We start from the raw sequence: 21,771 nt of genomic DNA on the forward strand, positions 1-21,771 counted from the left end.
GCGGGGAAGTGCTTCCAGAAGTGGAAGGTGTCCTCCGGGTGCTCCTGGAGGGATGCCATGGGCACCGAGATGGGAGGCCCGGCAGTCCGCGCCCCAGAGCCCAGCTGGAGAGTCTCCACGACGCTGCCACTGGATCTTACAGTAGGGGACTTGGGAACTCAGAGAAGGTAAGTCACCTGTCCGAGCCACACAGCTGATGGTGGAGACGGGATTTGACTCAGGTGGAGTGCCTGTCCCTCCTCTTGGTCACGAGGCCACACGGCCTCTCATGGTCCTCTAGCGGCCTAAGGCTCTGTGATTCTGGAATCTGGGCTCCAGCACGGTTAGGATGTGTCTCTCTGATTCCGAGCAGATTCTGAGAGCCCGTGGTGTCACCCCAGGCCAGCAGGATCCTTGGGATCCGCCATGACATTTGGTGTGATGGAAGGTGCTGGCTCTTTGGGATCAGCTACCGTGGGCCCTCTGCCTGCAGGCCTGGCCGCCCGGTCCTGCGTCCAGCTGGCTCCAACCCGGCTCCCCCCAGTGCTGCCCCAGGGCCAGGCGGTGTGAGTGCTGCTGTGCAGGAGGGGCCTGGGGGAGGGACCCAGAATCAGCGGGAGCCAGGGCAGTGGCGGAGTCGCTAGCACGCAGAAGTCCCCTCTCTGCGCCTGGTGCCCGGCCCTGCAGGAATGTCCTCCCGCAGGGCAGCCCCAGCGCCCAGAGAGCCTCTGCAGGAGCCCAGGCAGCGGTGGAAGACGCAGGCACTGGGGAGCGCTCCACTGAGCCCTCTGGTTTCAAGGGTGTCCCCACAGCAGCCTCCGAACAGCAGGGCCTGGGACAGGGGCGCGGGGCCTCCCATCCGCCTTCCAGACGGGGAGCCTCGCTGACTGCAGGTCACTCTGTCCCTCTGTCCGTCTCCCCCAGCTGCAGAGACAGGACACTCCCGCCCTGACGCTCTCGGGCTGCCGGCCACCCCTGCTGCCCGCCAGAACTACTCAGCAGCCCACCAGCCCACGCCACCCTGGCCGGGTCCTTCCTGCTGCCTAGTTCCAGCGGCGCCTGCTGAGGTAGCACGGGGACCGTCCCTCCCCAACCTGAAATCCTGGCGCTCTTCACTGAGGAGGGGCCCCCTCCCCTGGTGTGCCCCCTCCCTTAGTCTCCCTCCAGGCCTCCCCTGGCTGACCTCTAAGAGCCCAAGTCTCCATGGAGCCCCAGCCAGCGTGCACCTGGCCCAGCCCTGCACCCTTCCCGCCCCTGGGAGCCCACCTGAGCCGAGGACTGAGCAGGCCACAGCCTCGCATCGCTAAGAGGAGCTTCTGCAAGTGGCTCTTGAGGCTATTGAAACTAAAAGTAAAAACTTAATTGAAAGTATCACTGACTCCCAGAACCTGGGGATGCTGCCCCATTAGGGAACTCCTGAAGCGAAGAGTCGGAAAAGCCCTGAGCACCGCAAAATGTTTCCCAGCTGGGAATACAGGGAAAGTTCATCACACCACTCACAGAACCACCCACCCATCCACCCATCCACCCACCCAGCCAGCCATCCACCCACCCACCCAGCCAGCCATCCACCCAGCCAGCCATCCATCCATCCCCTCCTTTTGGCATTTTGAATATATCAGCCCACCTTCTGTCCTCCAAAGTTTCTGATAAGAAATCTGTTGATAATTTTATGATGAGGTATGTATGTTATTATGGGGTAATTAAGTAAGATTTCTCACATGATGAGTTCTCTCTTGCTCTTTCAAGATTATCTCTTTGTTTTTGTCTTTTGACAGTATGACGCTAAGGTTTATAATGATGTAGGACACCTAGGCTGGACACTGAGGAATTAGCAGGAAGCAGGTTTATTGGCTACAGCTGGTCCAGAGGGGTCTTTCACCTAAATCAATTCATCCCTCTGAACCTGAAGTCCAGAAATTTTTAGAACTTTATACCCAGTGTGTGGGGGGAGGGAGGATCAGAGGTTCACAATTTGCAAAAGTCTACATAAAAGTAGTTTTTTTGTTTGTTTGTTTTGTTTTTAATGCAGCTGGTAAGTAACCCAAGCCTGGATACAAAAATAAACCAAGAATACTCTCTTGTGAAAATTAGTGCTTGGGAAAGGGAGGGTTCTCCTCCCCCTCTCTCCTCCCCAAGCTGACTTTCAAGTAAGCTAATTAGCACCATTCACTCTTACCTCTTTACCGGATTGTAGAGGACTTTCCCTAGGATCTAACTACTTTCCTTTCAAGTGTAAATGCTCCTGTGAAGGCTCCAGGCCCAAGGCTAGAGCTTTTGTAAACCCACTTCCCATCTGAAAACTCTTACAAACTATCATATATTGTTTTAGATTAGAAAATTTATGACACTAGATAGCCTATAAATGTTCTGAAAAACTAATAAGGGGTGCTCAGAATGTGGAGTGCTGATCTCTTCTGTGGCCACGGCCAAATTTAGTTATTGCAAGATAGAGCAACAGGAAAAGAGCAACAGGAAATAGAAAGCCTAACTATATTTGAACTCTTTTGCAGAAATCCTTGTTCATAGTCCAAGAACAACCATGGTAAGGGTCTCTGAAGAAGCTTAATTAAGATTTTTCTGGGGAGAAGGGAGTGCCACTACAATGATATGTTTTAATGTGGATCTCTGAATTCCTCCTACTGAGATTCTTGGATGTTTATATTCATGTCTTTCATCAAAATTGTGATATTTTCAGCCATTATGTCTTCAAATAATCTGTCACTTTCATTTTTTCTTCTCCTTCTGAAACTCCCACACTGTATGTATGGGTTCCCTAGGTAGTTCTTAGACTTTGTACATTTTCTTTCAATATTTTTTCTTTCTGTCCTTCAGACTTGATCATTTCAATTGCATTTTGTTCAAGTATGCTGATTCTTCTACCTATTCAGATTTCCCTTTGAATTCTTCTACTGAATTTTTCATTGCAGTTATACTTCTCAGTGCCAGGATTTCTTTCTTGTTTCATTTTAGGGTTTTCTATATTTTTATTGATATTTCCATTTTGTTTACACATTATTTTCTTGACTTTTTCACATCTTTCTTCTGTTATCTAGGTCCTTGTCCTCAATGCCAATTCAATAACGAGGGTATCCTTTTGATAAAAAGGAAAAAGGTTTATTGTTTTGCTAGCAAAGGAGAAGCACCCAGAATTCCTATCCCAGAGGCTGAGATTCTTCCCTTCTGGGAGAATGCAGGTTTTTTTTAAAAGAAGAGATTCTTTCCAGGTGTTCCTAGTGGGGGCTTGTAATTCACTTGTTAATTTGGAAGATAGCCATTTTTTAGACCTTCTGGGTGCCATCCTCGAAGTCTGAATTACTTGATTCCTGTCTTGGGTGTAAAGATAATCCTCTTCCTGCCCCCAGGTTAGGGAGGAAGAGAGAGCAGAGTGAAAAAAAAAAATGTCTATATAAAAATGAACCTTTTTTTTTTTTTTTTTTTGCAGTGCTGAAAACTGAACCCCTTGACCTCACACTTGCTATGCAAGAGTTCTGCCACTGAGCTATCATCTACAACCACAAGACTGGGATCCTAATTATCCATGTTTGTATAAATATGTGATAATATACTCTACTATTATGTATAACTAAGAAGAACAAATAAAAAGTTAGTATTAATAATATGAAGATTCATGTTATGTGAGAAACCAGCCTCTACCTCAGAGCAAAGCTTGTCCAAGGAAGGGGGCGTGACCCTTGTCCTTGGAAAAACCCACAGAGCACTCCTAGGCACATACCCACCCTGCTGAGTTGTTTATCTACAAATAATGGGAGAGATCTGCTGTGCCTGGTGTCCCTGACTCAGTCAGGCTAGGTGAGAACCCATAGTAACCTCCTAGCAACCACCAATCAGCATGAGACAGGGAAAATAGCTGGGATGCCAGAAGACCCCCAGTAGTTTATGGTGGTTGATAACATGTTGAGAAACCATGTAGTTCAGCAAGTACTCCCCTCGTGGCTTAAACCAACCAGTTCAAAGGAATCCCCGTCTTATACTAACCAATTACCCTTACCCAACTTGTTCCTGCCAGTGAATGTGCTAATCATGTTTTAGAGTTGTTTTATGATTTTACTGTGGTGTGTGATGATTTGCTAAGGGATGCTATGATGTATGTGAAGTGTCTGCCTTCCCCAAAGACTGTATAAAATTGCTGCAAACCCTGGGCCTGAGGGCCTCTCAGCATCACCAGTTGCTGTGTGTGAGCAGACGACCTAGCTAGCTCTCAATAAACACCTCTTTGCTGCTTACATTGATCTTGGTCTCTGGTAGTCTTTGGGGGTCCCGAACTTGAGGAACTTGAGCTTAACATGTAGATTTCATAATGACAAAAGTGGAGATAAACCAAGCTCCAATATAAGTAACATTTTCTTATTTTTCTCCCTTAAAAATATTAAAAATTTATTTATTTGTCATCGGAACTAAATTGAAATATCAGAAATCAAATCAAAATTGACATTAAAAAAAATAAAAATAAGCCTCAGTGGCAGAACAGTGAGGGTTTATTGAAAGCATGAGGTGACCTGCCTTTACACTTCAACTTGCAATTATCTTTAAGGTGGTTGTTATAATGCCCTTGTTTAATGGAAATTGTTAGCACAAATGATTGAGCTGGGTGCAGACTTCAAGGATCAGCAAAGCCTTTATTTAGCAGTGGTGTCATGCTTCTCATGGACCCACTTTCCTGATGGAAAGTGAACCATTGGCCAAAGTGGGAGTCTGTGCTTATATAGGTTACACTAAGAGGTAACTTTCTATCTATCTATCTATTGTTGTAGATGGATAGCATGTCTTGATTTCATTTGTTTTATTTTTATGTGGTGCTAAGGATCAAACCCAGTACCTCACCATGCTAGGGGAGTGCTCTGCCCCTGAGTTTTATTGACAGCGCATGTCAGTTTGGGCACTCAGGGAAACAGGCTTGTGAGAATTTGAATTTTTTTTTTTTTTACTGGGCAATATTTTTACTTGGAGAAGAATGGAGGGTTTGGGGGTCAGTGTTCAATGATGATCTCTTTCCATTATACTGTCACTGAGAAAGGAATTATTTGGGGAAGAATCAATGCTTTGGCTTCCATTTCCCACCACCCTAGGCTTTACTAGTTTTGTTTTTTGTACCAGGGATTGAACCCAGGAGTACTTAAATACTGAGCCATATCCTCAGCCCTTGTTTGTATTTTATTTAGAGACAGAGTCTCAGTGAGTTGCTAAGTCTAGCTTTGAACTTGAGATCCTCCTGCCTCAGCCTTCAAAGTCGCTGGGATTACAGCATGGGCCACCGTGACGGCTCTCTTTTGTTTTGTCTATATATATATATATATATATATATAAATATATATATATATTTTTTTTTTTTTTTTTTTTTTTAGTTTTTGTCGGACACATCTTTGTTTGTATGTGGTGCTGAGGATTGAATCCGGGCTGCATGCATGCCAGGCGAGCGTGCTACCGCTTGAGCCACATCCCCAGCCCTTGTTTTGTTATGAATTGTCTCTGTGCCTGGAATCAGCCTGAGGTGTAGACTGCACTTTCCCCTGGGTATGCACATTGACTTTATAATTTCCCCATATGTGAAGTTGTTTTTGAATGTCCTAACTTTAATGCCTGGCTCCCAAGAGGGGATTAAAAAAAAAGTGGGAGCGGGGAGGTGCCAAATCTTTAATTTCTGGACCTCACTTCTATAGGGGAGGGGTTTGCATCTGTGTGTGTGGGGGGGTGCAACTGTCAGATAAGGAAAATGAAAAACCCCCAAATAGTGCAGACTGGGAAAAGGAAGTGAAAAAGAAAGCCACACATTGATAGTATTGATCCTTTCCTGCATGAAACTCCATTCCTTCCCGGTGACAAAAAAAGCCCTGGGGAGAACGAGTCCATCATACCTAGAATGACAGTCTCTGAGAAGAGACTTAAGCATTGATCTCTCCCAGAACAAATTATTTCCAGTTGCTGGCGGCAGACCCCCAACACTATACCTTGCCCAGTAAAAACAGGTCCCAGATACTGACTGCTGACCCCAACTCCTCCACTGCCCAGTAAAAACAAAAAACCCAAATTCCTGAGCGGTCAAACTGACACATTCATTAATTAATAAAACAGAACCCAAATTCCTGAGTGCCCAAACTGACAAGCTTCTCGCTCACATCCTGCATGGGCAAGAGAGAGGGTTCTCTGGAAGGATGCGCTAGCTGAGAAATAAAAGCTACGAAAAAAAGTACTACAGAAATAGGACACAGAAATATAGTTTCAGAATGGGGGCAGCGACCGGCCAACCTGACCAGATGGGTACTGACCAAGAAGGGAGACCGCAAGCTTGCTTTATTTATATCAGAATAGATTAAATGGACTGGATAGAAAGTTCTTCACCTAAACAGGATACAGGTGGAGGCAGGTAGGCCATCGGTTTCTAATGGGTCACGCCCATCTCGAGTGCTTCAGAAGATCTTTTTGGGCAGAGCTGAGAGGAAGTTCACTTGTATCAGGCAGTTTTAATAGCGGGAGTGCCACTATAAGTTCCCAAATAACGGATTCTACCCCCTCATGGGCTTCAATGCTGAAAAAGTCCTCGCTCTTTTCATAGGTGGATTCCCACACACGCAAGTCATCTCTCAGTATAACCAGCATAAGCCCAGGCTCTTCCTTTGGCCAGTGGCTTTTTTTCCACTAGGAAAGTGGATCCATCAGAGGTGTCATCCTGTTTCTGCATGAAATTCCATTTCTGAATAAAAAGCTGTGTGCTAACAGCAACAATGGCTGCCCCAGTGCACTTGCACCTCCGTGATTAGAAGCAACAGTAATAATTAGACACAGAAGCCTGGTACTTGGAGGGCAGGGTTCTTATTTGACCTGATTTTCATAAGTCATTTACAAACTGCTCCTGTAGCTTTTGCACTTTCTGCCATATGGCTGGGGGAGGGGGTGTGAAAAATTGTAAGTTGCCACTGAGCTAAGAGTTGAATTCAACTGAAGTTGACCCTGTAATTTGCCATTCAAGCCTTCTCTTGGTTTCAAGTATTCAAAAGACTAGAGTTCCAAAACAGTTTCAACACATAGATGATGACAACTATTTTTGTCTGTGTGGTGATATTTTCCTGGTATTTCCTATGACCCTGCCATTTCCCCAGAATCTTGAATCTCCCCCCGCCCCACACCCCTTTTCTTTTATCCTCTGTAAAGAGCTGGGGATGGAACCCAGGTTTACTACTGAGTTACATTCTCTTTTTCATTTTTTAAAAATGTTTTTAGTAAAAAAAAAATTATATAATTTTTTTACTAAAAACATTTATATATATATAAATATATATATAATTATATAATTATATATATATATATATATATATATATATATATATATATATATATATATATAATTTTGCTTCTGAGGATTGAACCGAGTGCCTCACATGGGCTAGGCAAGTGCTCTACCACTGAACCTCAGCCCCTCCTTTTTAATTTTGAGATAAGTCTTGCTGAATTACAGAGACTTACTTTGAATTTATGATCCTCCTGCTTCAGTCTCCCAAGTGGCTGGGATTACAGGAGTATATCGGTGCATCTGGTTTACTTTCATTTTTGAGAGTTTTGCTACAGATAAATTTGACAAAAAGTTTTTCCTTTAGCACTCTGTCATTTGACTGCTTTCTGGTCTAATTTTTTTTTTCCTAATAAGCCATAACATTAATCTTGTTGTGGTTCTCAGGTATACATCACTCTTCTCCTACTGCTTTCAAAAAAAAATTTTTTTTAAACATTTTATTACATGTCTGGCTGTGGATCTCTGAATTTATCTTGTTTGGTATTAAGTTTTTTGTGTGCTTTGTGTATGTGTATTTCATCAAACTTGGGAATGATTATTTCTTACATTACTCTTCTGCTCCTTCCTCTCTCCCCGCCCCCAGCCCCTTTCTTCTTTTGGTACTCCACTTACTCATATGTTGGTGTGTTTAACAATGCTACACATTTCTGAGGCTTTGTTCATTTCTTTTTTTCATCTCTACTCTTTGGATGGTATAATCTCTACCTTCAAGTTTGCCGATTTTTCTTCTATCAGTTCAAACTAGTGTTGCATTCCACTAATGAATGTTTTATTCTGGTTAATAACAACTCTAGAATTTCCATTTTTTTCCCCTCACATTTTTACCTCCTTATAGTTTTTTTTTTTTTTTTTTTTTTAATAAGGTATTGAGGATTAAACCCAGGGTTTCTTAACCACTGATCCACATCCCCAGCCCTGTTTATTTTTTATTGGAGACAAGGTCTTGAAGGTCTTGTTAAGTTCCTTAGGGCCTTAAGTTACTGAGGCTGGCCTCAAACTGGCCATCTTCTCATTCTCTTGCCTCAGCTTCCCAAGTCGCCACAATATAGGCATGTGCCATCATGCCTGGCCTCTTTCTTTCTTTCTTTTTTAATAGTAAGGCTTATTTATGAATTAACATCAACAATGAAAATAAATGAGCTATGTTTCCATGAATAAACAGATAAAATTTAAAAACATGTTGAGTGAAGTTTTAAAAGATATACTCAGGGCTGGGGCTATAGCTCAGTGGCAGAGCACTTGCCTCCCACTTGTGAGGCACTCAGTTCCATCCTTAGCACCACATAAAAATAAATAAAGGCATATTGTCCATCTACAACTACAAAAAAAAAAAAAAAGAAAAAAAAAGAAAGATATGCGTAGATAGTTGTATAACATAAAAAACAATTGATACATAATTTTTATAGATATATTTTGTATCATTATTTGCCTACTCAATGTTTGCTGCTATGCTCTTACCACAATGGCAAAATTATTTAGAACACACAACAGGTATAAGATCAGTATACACTTAAATTCTTTTTTAATTCAAGACTTTAATTTTAGAATGTGACAGTTCAAACTAAGTAGGAGGTCAAAGTAAAGTTTAAGTTCCATAAAGAAATATTCTTTAATTAGAGTGGCAACTGATTCTATTTTATAGCTAGAAACCTATTTTAAAGAATTTAAGCAGAATATTTGCTTAAAAGTGAACAGAGAAAAGATCACCACTTACCAAAGATGTTATAAAAGGGAATCATACAGGGTTTGATGATGAGTCTTCAAGAATTTCTACACTACTTTGACTCTAAAGCCCTGTGAGATTTTCCAGTTCTCCCAGCAGTTCTGAGAAACAACTGCTTCTTGCTATTTCTTCCAAATTGTCACACATAAATGGATATTTTAGTATTTTACTATATGCACTTAAATTTCAACTTTCAGAATACACTGCAATTCGCATTTCTTTTCTCCCCATTTCAGACTGACTTTTTCCCTACTTTTTTTCAGACTGAGTTCCACTATACTTGAACAGGACTTATTTTAGCCTAAATGTTTTACTTTTCTTGGAAATGTTATAAACAATAGATAAAATGAATTTTAAAAACATTCAACAAATCAGGCACAATGGCACACTCCTGTAATCCCAGCTACATATGAGGACATGGTAGGAGAATTGCAAATTTGCAATCAGCAATGGTAAATTTAAATTCGTTCCCAGAAAGGGGGGGGGGGACAAAACAAAACAAAACAAAAAAAAGAAAAATCAACAAGATGTTAAATTGTTCCACCTCAAATTCAGAAATAAGCATGTACATTTCAAACATTTAAATACAAGCTGTTGGTACATGTGCTGCTTACTCAGTTAGATACAAATGGGGATTTACATCTGTCATAAAGACAACAGCTTCAAATTAAATAACGCTAAATAATCTAACCTAGATTATAACGCTAAATAATCTAACCTAGGTTATAATCTAACCTAGATTCTTGGTTTTGGACAAACACACACACAAACACACACACACACACACACACACACAGTCTTTTATGTAGAAGACAATTTAGGTTAAAGATACACACTTTGAAAAAATATTTACCCAGTTTTCCAGGAATTGCTAGAGATGAAATATGAAAACAAACTATTTGAAGACTTTGAAGCTTCTAAAAAACGGTTGCGTTCCATCAGAAACCAATGAACGTGCTCTCATTCATTGTAGTCCTAAATATTGTTATCAGACTATGTAAGTAATCTAAACATTATTTTCTATTTTTGATATTGGTTCACAAAGAATCAAATCTCCATGAATCAAACTGCTACCTACAGGTAGCATGGCAGTGAATAACAATAAAAATCAGTTCTATAAAAAACACTTTTTAACATCCTTGTTTTATCTCTTTTTTATCTTTAAAAAAAAAAAGTAAAAAAAAGTCTGTTACTCTTCAACTATCTCAGTGTACCTTTAAGTATAAAAGTGATAATTGTAGTTGGAATAATTATTCTAAATCTAAATAATTTCTATAGCAATATTTTGTACTCAGAACATGTTTTCATTTCAAATATATTAAAATTTCTCACAAAATTAGAATACAACTCACAGTTTGAACAGAAACTGCAGTAAGTCTCAAAATTTAGTACAATAAACATTATGTATTAGGTTGCTTTTGAATATAAATCACTCATTTAAGTAGGTGGGATATAATTTCTAACATGTTACAAGTGAAAAACTAATTTTTTATGTGAAGTCTGGACCAAAATCAATTAGTTAAACACAAGAGTACCATGTCATTATACAAATCAAACTATCAACAGAACATATTTGGTAAGACATTTGGATGAAGATATAATTACAGTTAGGGAATTGGGTATCCTTTCATCAAGAGTCAGGTCCCAATTTTTACTTCAATGGTAACAAATGCCTTACTTTGTTGTTAAAGAATGTTTCTTCCAAAATTGGGCACTGCAGCCCATGTATGCAATCCCAGCAGCTTTGTAGGCTGAGGCAGGAGGATTGCAAGTTCAAAGTCAGGCTCAGCAGTTTAGCAAGGCCCTAAGCAATGTAGTAAGACTCTGTCTCAAAATTAAAAAAAAAAAAAAAAAAAATGGGGGAGGGAGCTGAAGATGTGGCTTGATGGTTAAGCACCCCTGGGTCCAATCCCTGGTACCAAAAAAAAAAAAAAAAAAAATGTTTCTCTACCTGAGAATATATTCGATTTTATAATGCTGGGGAAAAATGAAAGGGTTCATTTTTTAAAAACTCACCTTTATATTTATTGATACAGAATGATTCTTTATTTTCTGTTCTGAAGACAGTCAAATCTTTTTCAATTGATTTGCCAATTTATCCTTGACAAGTGATTCAGAAAGATAAATGAACCTTCTGATTTTACGGATGTGAATGTTCGAATACACAGACAGGTTATACCCTACGATCTAATCCATACTTCTGATTTAAAATATAATTAAGTTTTTTCAATAAAGAGCATTAATTTTTAAAATTGAAACTTAAATCTTATCTTTACTTCACTGTTCTCACTCTCTGTGCTTTTTATTTTTACATTATTTCTATAAATATTCAAACAAAATCTCCAATCTTGAAACCAATTTATAATGGCAGTCTAAGGCTTTTTTAAATAACTTTTAAAATATTTTTTTAATGTAAAAACTCTGAAATTACAAACAAAAATTTACAATTTTACAGTATATATCTAATTTATTTTTTAAAAAAATATTCTGAATTGTTTTTATACAAGTAATCAAGTGCTTTTTTTCCCCCAAATGAAACTCCTATATAAGCTAAAAGAGGATGTGTGGTCTTGCCCCATTAAAAATCAATACACATTTCACTTTTTTTTTTTTTATGCTGGTACTTCAACTATTTCAAAGAAGTCATTTGGTAGAATCACATAGCCTCTTTCTGATATGTCATCTTTCTCTTTCTGGAAGTGTACAACCTCCTTTAGTTTTTCAAGCTGTCGTTCTTGTCTTCTGCATCGCTGCTGGGCAGTCTTGAGCTTCTTCCTGAGCTTTTCAACTTGTTGTTCTAGCTGATGAATCCTTTTCCTCTGGTGCATTGTATCCTCCACAGTATAGTTGTGGTCACAGAAAACTGAGAGATTATCAGGGGTTTGAAGTGGAGGCATTAGTAACCCAATAGCAGCATCGACCTGGGAAATGGGAGGTGTTAAAGAAGGTGGGGGAAGGTGTTCTTGTGGCTCCAGAAGATCTTCCTTCTAAAACAAAAATGCAGATCATATGTGAATTTAGTAACTAAAAATAATAGCTTAAATGAGTTAAACTGTGGAATTTGACTTCTGCGACTCGGTGGTACAAAAACATTCCAAAATAAGAACAGAGCTTCAATTTTTACTACTTAAAATTGAAGTGGAATGCAGACAACAGATAATAACTTAAAACTAAACAGTCACTGAGAAAGATAACCCCAAACCTATCAACATACAAGTAGAGGCATAGAGTGATCTATTTTTTTAATGTATATATTTATTTTAGTTGTAAATGGACCTTTATTTTATTTATATGTGGTGCCCAGGGCCTCACATATGCTAGGCAAATGCTCTACCACTAAGCCACAACCCCAGCCCCTAGAGTGATCTTTAAGTAAGTCACAAAGTTAGATTGAATTTCTTAGGGTGAGGATATTTAATAAACTCCATTTTGTGTTTTTTAAAAAGTATGTCACTGTTAATAGTGGTTATTTACAAGCAATAGGTTCTAGCTACATCTGTTTTCTTAACTGTTCCCTAAGTTTTCCAAATTTTCCACAATGAATACATTAAACACATTAATTTTATAAATACAAGACAGCTCAACATTTTGAAATACATATTACCTTGTCATGTGGCTCAGTACAAAGAAATATTGTGGGTACAGCATTCTCTTTCAGTAACTTGTTGTTGCACTCCCTCTTAAAGCAGTCTGGAGTAAAATGTTCTGAACAAATACTGCTGTACTTGGTGGGCTTAAAGTTTTTTCTTCTGACAGCTGCCTCCCATTTTTCACAAAGACTGGGTCGAGTAAGAGGAAACCTAAGAAGACAAAATTCAGTTCTCTAACCTTTTTAAAAATAAACAAATAAAGGCACCCAAACTTTCTTACTTAGTAAAGAACTATCTTACATTGGTCTTGACATACTAAAGAGTACTTGATTAAAGATTAGCTCCACTTACATATTTATCTCACTGATTAATGTTTAACTTTCTATATTAAAGACAAAAAAGGTTCAAGTAAAATATATCCTATAGAATGAAACTGTACTTATATATTTTTTACTAATAAATTTCTGTGTGTTGCATATAAAAACAAAAATGGTATATACACATCTTCTGTCCTAGGGGAAAAGAGACTTCTAGTTCTAGTATAATCACTCTGACTGAAAAATATAAATAGGCTGAATTTGAACTAATCAAATTATAGGCAGATAATGATAAAAAAAAAAAAAAGGAAATTATTTATTTTATTTATCTCTAACTCAACTGGGATATGTCCATTAGGCCCAAGTAAAAGGAGATAGAATTTGGAAGGATTAGGAAAAAAAGTCAAAACAAGATGTTTCAAATCTATTTCAGTTTCTCTTCCAACTAAGGTATGCTAAAATTTGTGCTATAATCACAAAGATCTAACAAATCTACCCAAGAGTCCCTTTTCTTGGCACAGCAAGCTCTCTCTCTGCTACTATTTAGAAGCTGGGAGAAGAGGTGCTCTTTGAAAATCCCTGCTGGAAATGATGGTCAGATGTACAAACTAAGGTAGCAATCACTTGTAAAATTCAATACACAGGGCCTCCTGGCCCAAGGATTACAATTTTAGCTGTGAGAATCTATGAAGATCTTTCCCATCTACTTGCCCCCAAACTGTTCTACATTAAGGTTAGCCCTTCTGAATCATTCAACTTTTTTTTTTTTTGTACTGGGGATTGAACCCAGGAGCATAATGGCCTCTAAGCTATATACCCACCCATTTAAAAATTTTATTTTAAAACAGGATCTCCCTAAATTGCTCAGGTTGCTGTCAAACTTGCTATTCTCCTGCTTCAGGCTCTAGAGTTGTTGGGATTATAGATGTGCACTACAGTGCTCAGGCTTAATCTTTTAAAGATCTAACAGGAACACAGTATTTCTGATAAGTGTTATGTTATTCTCAACTATTTTCCATACTTTTAGATTTTTTTTCTACCTGTTATTAGAAATGAGGGACGGGAAGGTGGAGAGCCAAATGCATATTCCTGTCATCTTTGGACCTATTCCTACACCCTAAAAGGACATCATTTTCAAAAATTACAAAAACACCAATTAGGATATACTGAACTGAATGTCATAATGGGCCAACCCCTTCTCCATGGGGAAAAGTAAACACTCCGAAGATCTCTTTATGCTCCATGCAGTTTTATTTGCCTGTGGTTCAGTTCAAGTTACATAAAACATATAAATATGCATCCATACCCCCTATCACACATAAATAATTCCTCATAAAAATTTTTGAAAGAATATTTTAAAATCTGCTTTCGTATTATTTGGTTATGAAACACTTGTGTAATTTACCATTGGATCTGACTTCTTAGCTCTTACTTTCATATCGTCAGGCATTCTGGCAGAGAAATCATGATGGAAATATAATAAAATTTGTAAACACTGAATTTGGCTGATTGAAAACATTGTGTGCATTACTTGATTATCGTTAATTTCAATCTTTTTTTTTTTTTTTTAATGGTGTTGGGGATTGAACCCAGGGCCTTGTGCATGCTAGGCAAGCACTGAGCTATATCCCTAGTCCGTTAATTTCAATCTTGCAATTTTCTTTTCCTATTTTCAAGAGAATATTCTCCACTACAGCTGGTTAGCTGCGGAAACTAGAGGATAAAATAGCCATGAAAGCTGTGGAGCAGATCTGTAATAGCTCACATTGACCTTTATTATGGCACCTGAGTATTGTCTATATTATCATTACTGTGTGCTGAAAGATAACAACTCCATGGCTGCACTAGAGGCTTCCTTTAAAACCTAGAGACCCTTAAAGGGTAATTCCTGGAAATTGTGTAAAAAAAAAAATCCTGATATCCTGGCCAAAATTCAATCATTAATTGCTATAATGCAAGCCTCCGAATCAGCGGAGATAAGAATATTGCGACTTCTTGGTGTTTTTAAAGGTCTTTGTTTTTATTTGAAGTTTGGGCCTTAGGGAGTTATTCTGGCTGCTCCACAACTCTTGCAAGACCAAGCCCCGAGGCCCTGAGCGGCTGGCAGAAATCGCTCGCGGTAGCGAGCTCGCCAGGCCCAGGAAAGTGAGAGCTTTGCAGCCAGGAGCCCTCCCGAGAGCGCAAATGGCCGCCTCGGCAATATACCCTAGAGCGCGCTGCTGTGGTCTCCTAAAGTATCCCCAACTCAGGAACGCCCACCACGACAGGGCCGGGAGACCCCTACGGAGCCCGTAGCCCGGAATCCCGTGCCCCGCCCCCACCCCCGCCCCTATCGTCAGGTCTCGCGCGGACACGCGCCTAGCTCCGCCCCCAGCCCGACCGGCCGCGCGCCCCCAACCCCAGCTGGGACCGGTCCGCGAGACGCTCTGGTTCCATACTTGTGGAAAGAAACAGGTTTATCCTTATCATATCGGTTCTTGCAGCCGTAGGCGGAGCAGGACTGCACCATCCTTCCGGTCCTCAGTCACTTAAGCCGACCCAGAAGAAAAGTGAAAGGGCTCACAGTGTCGCTGAGCTCGGTTTTGACCCTCTCGCTTCTTCTGTAGTTTTGGTCAATAGTTAACAATGATGAAAACCTCACTCTGGGGCGACTACTGTGCCCGTTTTGTTGTTTGCATTAGCAGAAGGACCACAGCCATCGCCCGTCTCCCATCTCCAAGATGGCGGAGGCAGCTTCAACCTCACCTCTCGCGAGGAGTTCGTCCCACTGTCTCTGATTAGCCCAGCGGTCAGAGGTAACGTTTCCTGGGAGGCAGAACATTGGCTGAGGCCCGGCGTGACTTGCGGCCTGTGCTGTGTTACGGAAGTGGGCGGGGCCTCAGAGCTTTCGCAGGGAGGGAGGGATTTGTGGGGGAAGGAGGCGGGAAATGGGCGGTGTCCCGGTTCCGACTTCCGCCTTGGGTGGTGGGTTAATTTATCCTTTTATTGAGGCGGCTTACAGTGGAGATCAAGTACGGCCTGTTGTATCTGGTGGGCTACAGAAAACACGTGTAAAACACCCATTTCTTTAAAAAGTGAGTGGGAGGCTATTGATTTGTAAAACAAATTTTCAGACCCCTTTCCCAGACTGCTGATCTTTATCCCATTCCCTGTCTGTTCAGGCAACACAGCGCTCTGTGAGAGCCCAGGTGATCGATTTGTAGCAGTGAAAGAGGACCTACACATGCTGTATCTTCTCAGCTCCCGAGGCAGCTTTTTGCTGGCCATACTGTGCTGTGATCTCCTTGTGTTCTGATGGAAATTACAAGCTGCTGGAGCTATTTCACATAGAGGTTTCACCTCCTGGTTCCTTCTTTCTCTCTTTTATGTAGAACTAAGTCTGGAAAACGGACTGTTAAATGGCTCTTGTAATACACTTTTCAGCTCTCTTAAATGTTAATGTTTCCCTTAGGGTTCATCTTCTGGTCCTCTCCAATTCTAAATACCTTGCTCCTTAAATTCAGTGAAATGCCATGATGTCCTAGATTTTTTTTTTTTAATTTCCTACGTAAATCTCCCTTCTGAATTATGTCTGTTATTTGTTTAGCTGCCTAAATCAGAAACTTTGGAATCATCTAGGATGTGCCTTTCCCATCACCCCAACCTCTGAGGACTAGGTTGATTTTGTAAAATAAAATGAATCTCTTAAATCTCTTTCCGTCTTTCATGGTATTCCTGACCAGCTCTTTCTGTTATTTACCTTGCTGCCACCCTTTGATTATCCTGATGTCCAGCTTTGCCTCTCACCAATATATCATCCATAGAAACTTGATTATCATGCCTGTACATGTATCCTTCAGAGCTTTTCCTTATCCATTCCCTTGGACTGCAAGGTACTTTCCCCAGATATCCTCCTAGCTAACTCACACTAATTTCAAATCTGTGAGCCCTTTCACTTTTCTTCTGAATAAAATCCATACTATTTATGGTAAGCTGTACACCCCTTTAGGAGCAAGTACTTTTACTTTACTGCCACCTCCCTCTACTTGTCTTTTTTTTTTTTTTTTTTTTTAAGAGAGAGTGAGAGAGGAGAGAGAGAAAGAGAATTTTTAATATTTATTTTTTAGTTCTCGGCGGACACAACATCTTTGTTGGTATGTGGTGCTGAGGATCGAACCCGGGCTGCACGCATGCCAGGCGAGCGCTACCGCTTGAGCCATATCCCCAGCCCTCTACTTGTCTTTAAACACTCTTATATATAGCTTTATGTTTTATCTTTTGTGACTTCTTTAAAATAGGCTCTTTTACTTGGTCAGAAATGCCTTTCCATGATCACTTTTAAGATATGGCCCAAGTGTTATCTGCTCCAACAAACTTTCTTTATCCTCTCTTCCTGCCCTCTCCAACTAACGCATTTCTCTTATTCCAGTGAAATCTTGTATTAACTTCTGTAAACACTTTGGAACCACATTTTAATGTTTATGTTGTCTTCCTCATCAGAACTGAGATGCTGTTGAGAATAGGTATTGTGTCTAACCCAGCCTGTAACCCCAAGAGTTTGTAGTGTCTGCCTTAAATTATTCTGAAAACAATGTTTAATCAAATGTATCTAAATTAAGCTGTGTATCTTAAATAGTTTTTGGAGCCATAATGCTAGAATAATAGTTTTTATTGCTATCATTTCCTGAAGTATTGAGACAGGTGGTAATCTTATTAGTGCATAGTGATCCACTGTGCAAGAAATAACAGAATGTGATAATAGAGGATGATCTGAAACTTTAACTTGAGTTCACTGAAATTCTTCATCAGTTAATTAATAAATTTGAACATCTGTGTTTTATGCACAGTTCTAGGAGCTTGGAATATATAAGTAATAGGACAATGATTTCTGCCCTATGGAGCTAATAGTCTACGTGGAGTAAGGGGAAACATGTGGCCACATAATATGTTACAATGTGAAAGGTGTGGGGTTGGGCTGAGAGGGCTGCAACTTCAAATACATGGAAAAGACAGGCCTAATAAGGAAGTGACTGTTGAGCAAAGATTTGAAACTGGTGTGAGTTAGCTAGGAGGATATCGGTTGGAAAGTACCTTGCAGTCCAAGGGAATGGGTAAGGAAAAGCTCCTGAGGCTCAGTGTTCTTGGCTTGTTCAAAGAACAGAAGGGGTTTGTGTATCTGGAGTAGAGCTGAGATGAGGGAACAAATAATAGATAAAATTATGGAAGAGGAAAGGGGACAGAAGCATGTAGGGCCTTATAGGCTGGTGCAAGGATTTTGAACTTTTCTCTGAGGAAAATAGGCTTTATCTTATTTTTTTCTTTTTTTGGTGGGTTTGGGAATTGAGGAAAGGATCCTATACAGGCTAAGCTGGCACTTATACTATTGAGCTATACACCTAGACCCAAGGTAAACTTTTGAACAGGGAGATCATTCTGCTGTATTCATGTAGATAGGAGGGGAGCAACTTAGAGGCTGGAAGACTGACATTTGTGGTAACATAGGTGAGAGATGATGGTGGCTTAGATGTGAGTGGTAGCAGTAAAGGAGTAAAGTAGTGTTTCCTTGTCTCTTCGTGGTTTTTCTTTTATTTATTAATCTTTATTTATTGAGCACCTACTATGATATAGGCATTATGCTATGTCTGGGAATGTATTAGTGAGGAAAGCTATCATAGTCCCCATGTTCATAGAGCTTATATTCTAGTGAGAAGACACAACAAAAATGTAAATAAAATAACATTGTGTTAGGGTGTTTGAATACATCAGAATGTTTTAAGAATGAATAAAGGGAGGGGTGATGAGAGTCACTACCTACTTTAACTAGGGTAATCTGTGTGAGGAGGGACATTTAACCTGAGAACCAGAGGATGAAATGAGTAAAAGCATGAAGGTGAGGAGGATAGAGGGAGCATTCTAGGCTTAGGAAGTGTGTGCTGAGACCCTGATTTGGTTCTGGTAGTACTGACAGTCAAGAGTTCTGTTTACTGGGAACCAAACAGAGAGGCTGTGGTGGTAAGGCCAGTGGGGAGGATGGGATAAAGTAAGGTTATTTGTTTGGATATTAAGTGCAATGGGAAACCACTAAATTATTTTTAGGCAGAGGAGACATGTGATTTAATAAGCATTTTTTTTTTAAAAAAAAGGTCACTCTGGCCAAGCAGTGGCACATGCCTGTAATCCCAGTGGCTCCAGCTTGGAGGTAGAGACAGGAAGATAGTGAGTTCAAAGCCAGCCTCAGCAATGGCGAGGCGCTAAGCAACTCAGTGAGACCCTGTCTCTAAATAAAATACAAAATAGGGCTGGGAATGTGGCTCAGTAGTTGAGTGCCCCAGACTTCAATCCCAAGTACCAAAAAGAAAAAAAAAAAAAAAAAGAAGTTACTCTGTCCATTGTGAGAAGAGTTAGGGACAACAGTATGAGTGAGCTGACCAACTAAGAGGTTGTTGCAGGTGAGCAAGAGATGGTAGTAGCTTGCATCAAGGCAAAGGAGATACAGTGGTGGGATTTGAGATATTTGTACGTGTCAGAAATGCTTGCCTATTGGTGGTTATCAGAGTTAGGAAGAGAGGAATCAAGATATCAAGGGTGATGATCTTGCGTTTCTAGTTTGAGCATTTGGCTTGAGCTTTAAGATAGATGGATGGATGGTGATGCAAAAGCAATTCTTTTGAGTTGCAAATGGATTTTTAATGGGAAAAAATACAGAACTTGGGGAGGAATGATTTAAGAAACTGAGTAATTGGCTGTGGGAGTTGTAGGCCTGGGGAATATCAGAAGAGAAAGTAACAGGCACTTGTAGAAGTTGAGAGTGCCTGCCACTGAAAAGGGCACAAGGACCACAGCCAGTGTGGAGGATGAGTTTTGTGATTAGTCTAGAGTGAAACAAAACAATTTGGTTACTGTTTGATTGTATTTCCCTCAGTCAAGTTTTCTTCATTCTCTATTCTTATTTTCTATCTTCTATCTATCCATAACTTGAAAATTAAATACAGTTTTATTCTTTTGAGGATAATTCTAAAGTAAGGTGAATTTATGGATATCTTGAATTGTATATAATTTTAGAAATATTTGTTGAATTGAACTGAATATTGATTTTTTTTAATAAAACATAGATCAAATACCTGTTTCTTATAACTTCTTAGTACTCAAGGGGTACAGTGGGGAGGCATTTTTACTTATTAAGATGATTGTCCTGCCTTTTAAATAAGTTGGTGGAAACAGACCAAATGTCCATTAACATTGGAATGAATAAATTGTAGGATGGCCCACATGGAATACTGTACAACAATCAAAATAAGCTTCAGCCCACAACAATGTGGGTGATTCTTACATATATAATGTTGAAGCTAACACACAAGAAAAAAAAATATGTGGATAAAACTATAGTCAGGAAAGGTTACTTCTGGGGAAAGAGGCAATGAAGATGGTCAGATAGCTTGTTAACTAATTCATCATTGACCCTCATGATTTAAACATTTTTTGGAATTTGTTATTCTTAATAAAACAGCTTATTAAAGGACTGTATAAAATATGCAAAATTTGTTTATACATTCATTTGATGTCTTCATTTGATCCTTCAATAAATATCAGATATGAACATATGTCTTAGCTTTATATATCATTGCCATTTAAGGGGAAGAAACTAAATAGGAATAAACTAAAGAAAGCTAGTTAGAATTTTTATGTTTTTTGTCTTAAAAGGCCAAGAGCTGAATTTATTTACTAATAGAATGCCTTTTAGGAAAAAAGAGAACCCATGATATTAAAAGGCTAAGTTTTTTTCACATTTATTATAGATAAGTTCTATCTGAAGAAAAAAAATTATATTTTTTTGAGACAGGGTCTCGCTAAGTTGCTGAAGACTCTGAACTTGTGATCCTCCTGCCTCAGCATCCCCAGCATGTGCCACCACACCCAGCTGAAGGAAAGTAATTTCTATCCAACTGCTATGGACTGAATGTGCCACCACACCCAGCTGAAGGAAAGTAATTTCTATCCAACTGCTATGGACTGAATGTGTTACCCCAAAATTCACATGTTGAAGCCTAATCCCCAATATGGTGACATTTAGAGGTGGGGTCTGCTGCAACACGTGAATGAATCAGTTGGGATCACTCCACATGAATTGGGCTGGCTACTAAATAACTACACAGAGACAGAAAATACCTTTTTTGGGATTCAGTGATGGCTTCTTGACCCTAGCTCCCACAAAGGAGGCAAGAGAGGCAGGCAAAAGAGAAAAGCATGCCTGAAACTCTCCTATTTGTGGGGAAGACATTCAAGAAAGTTCAACCCAAATAAGGCAAGGGATTGGATTGCAGGGGGTTGCTTAGTGATGTCTTCTGTTTAGCAGACTGACATCTTGGAAAGCCACACCCATCTCAGGTGCTATGTGGGGATCATAGGCAGAGCGATCAAAAAGGACAGATCAGAAAAGCAATGTCAGTCTAGGCTTGCGACATGACCCTCAGAGGTATGTGGGTAATGAGGGTGGAGACCTCATGAATGAGGCGGTCCCTCTATGTCATGTGAGGATACAACAAGAAGTGGGCCCTCACCAGAATCCAACCATGCTGGTACCCTGACATTGCACTAAACCATCCACTCTATGGTGTTTTTGATATAGCATTCAGGCTCTCTGTGCCTCTTTTTTCCATCTGTAGAAAAAGATTGTGGTACTAAATGAGGAAGTTTAAATCTGGAATCCATGAATAGTCAGGCCTTGAAACCCCTGAAAATTAATGCAAAATTATACATATGTTTGAGGATCTAGCTTGACATGTCAGCTATCTTGATCATAACTGTCATTTTGCTTTCAGATGACCCTGCACACGGTTCAAACCCTATATGATAGTTGTTGAGATATTTAGCCTA

General features: G+C 39.9%; 1 protein-coding gene and 1 long non-coding RNA gene across 2 annotated transcripts; one reads left to right on the top strand and one right to left on the bottom strand.

Moving 5' to 3' along the window:
* Positions 1-11,080: 11,080 nt before the first annotated feature.
* THAP1 (THAP domain containing 1) lies at positions 11,081-15,683 on the bottom strand. Its single transcript, XM_081269759.1, has 3 exons — positions 15,357-15,683; positions 12,616-12,811; positions 11,081-11,998 (listed from the first exon to the last, which is right to left on the bottom strand). The coding sequence occupies exons 1-3, from the start codon at positions 15,425-15,427 to the stop codon at positions 11,624-11,626; spliced, it is 642 nt and encodes a 213-aa protein (XP_081125885.1). The 5' UTR covers positions 15,428-15,683; the 3' UTR covers positions 11,081-11,623.
* Positions 15,575-19,027, top strand: LOC308635389. Its single transcript, XR_014019182.1, has 2 exons — positions 15,575-15,713; positions 16,080-19,027. It is a non-coding gene; the product is annotated as an uncharacterized lncRNA (long non-coding RNA).
* The last annotated feature ends 2,744 nt before the right edge of the window (positions 19,028-21,771 follow it).

Source organism: Spermophilus citellus (assembly GCF_964194105.1).
Source record: "Spermophilus citellus genome assembly, chromosome: 16".
Taxonomy (NCBI): Eukaryota; Metazoa; Chordata; class Mammalia; order Rodentia; family Sciuridae; genus Spermophilus; species Spermophilus citellus.

What these genes read in the sequence shown, in the direction of transcription:
- THAP1 (XM_081269759.1), bottom strand. Translation starts at nt 15,427, where the DNA reads ATGGTGCAGTCCTGCTCCGCCTACGGCTGCAAGAACCGATATGATAAG. An exon ending in AAACCTGTTTCTTTCCACAA is followed by an intron (nt 12,812 to 15,356) that starts GTATGGAACCAG and finishes TTGTCTTCTTAG; the next exon opens with GTTTCCTCTTACTCGACCCA. An exon ending in GTACTGAGCCACATGACAAG is followed by an intron (nt 11,999 to 12,615) that starts GTAATATGTATT and finishes TTTTTGTTTTAG; the next exon opens with AAGGAAGATCTTCTGGAGCC.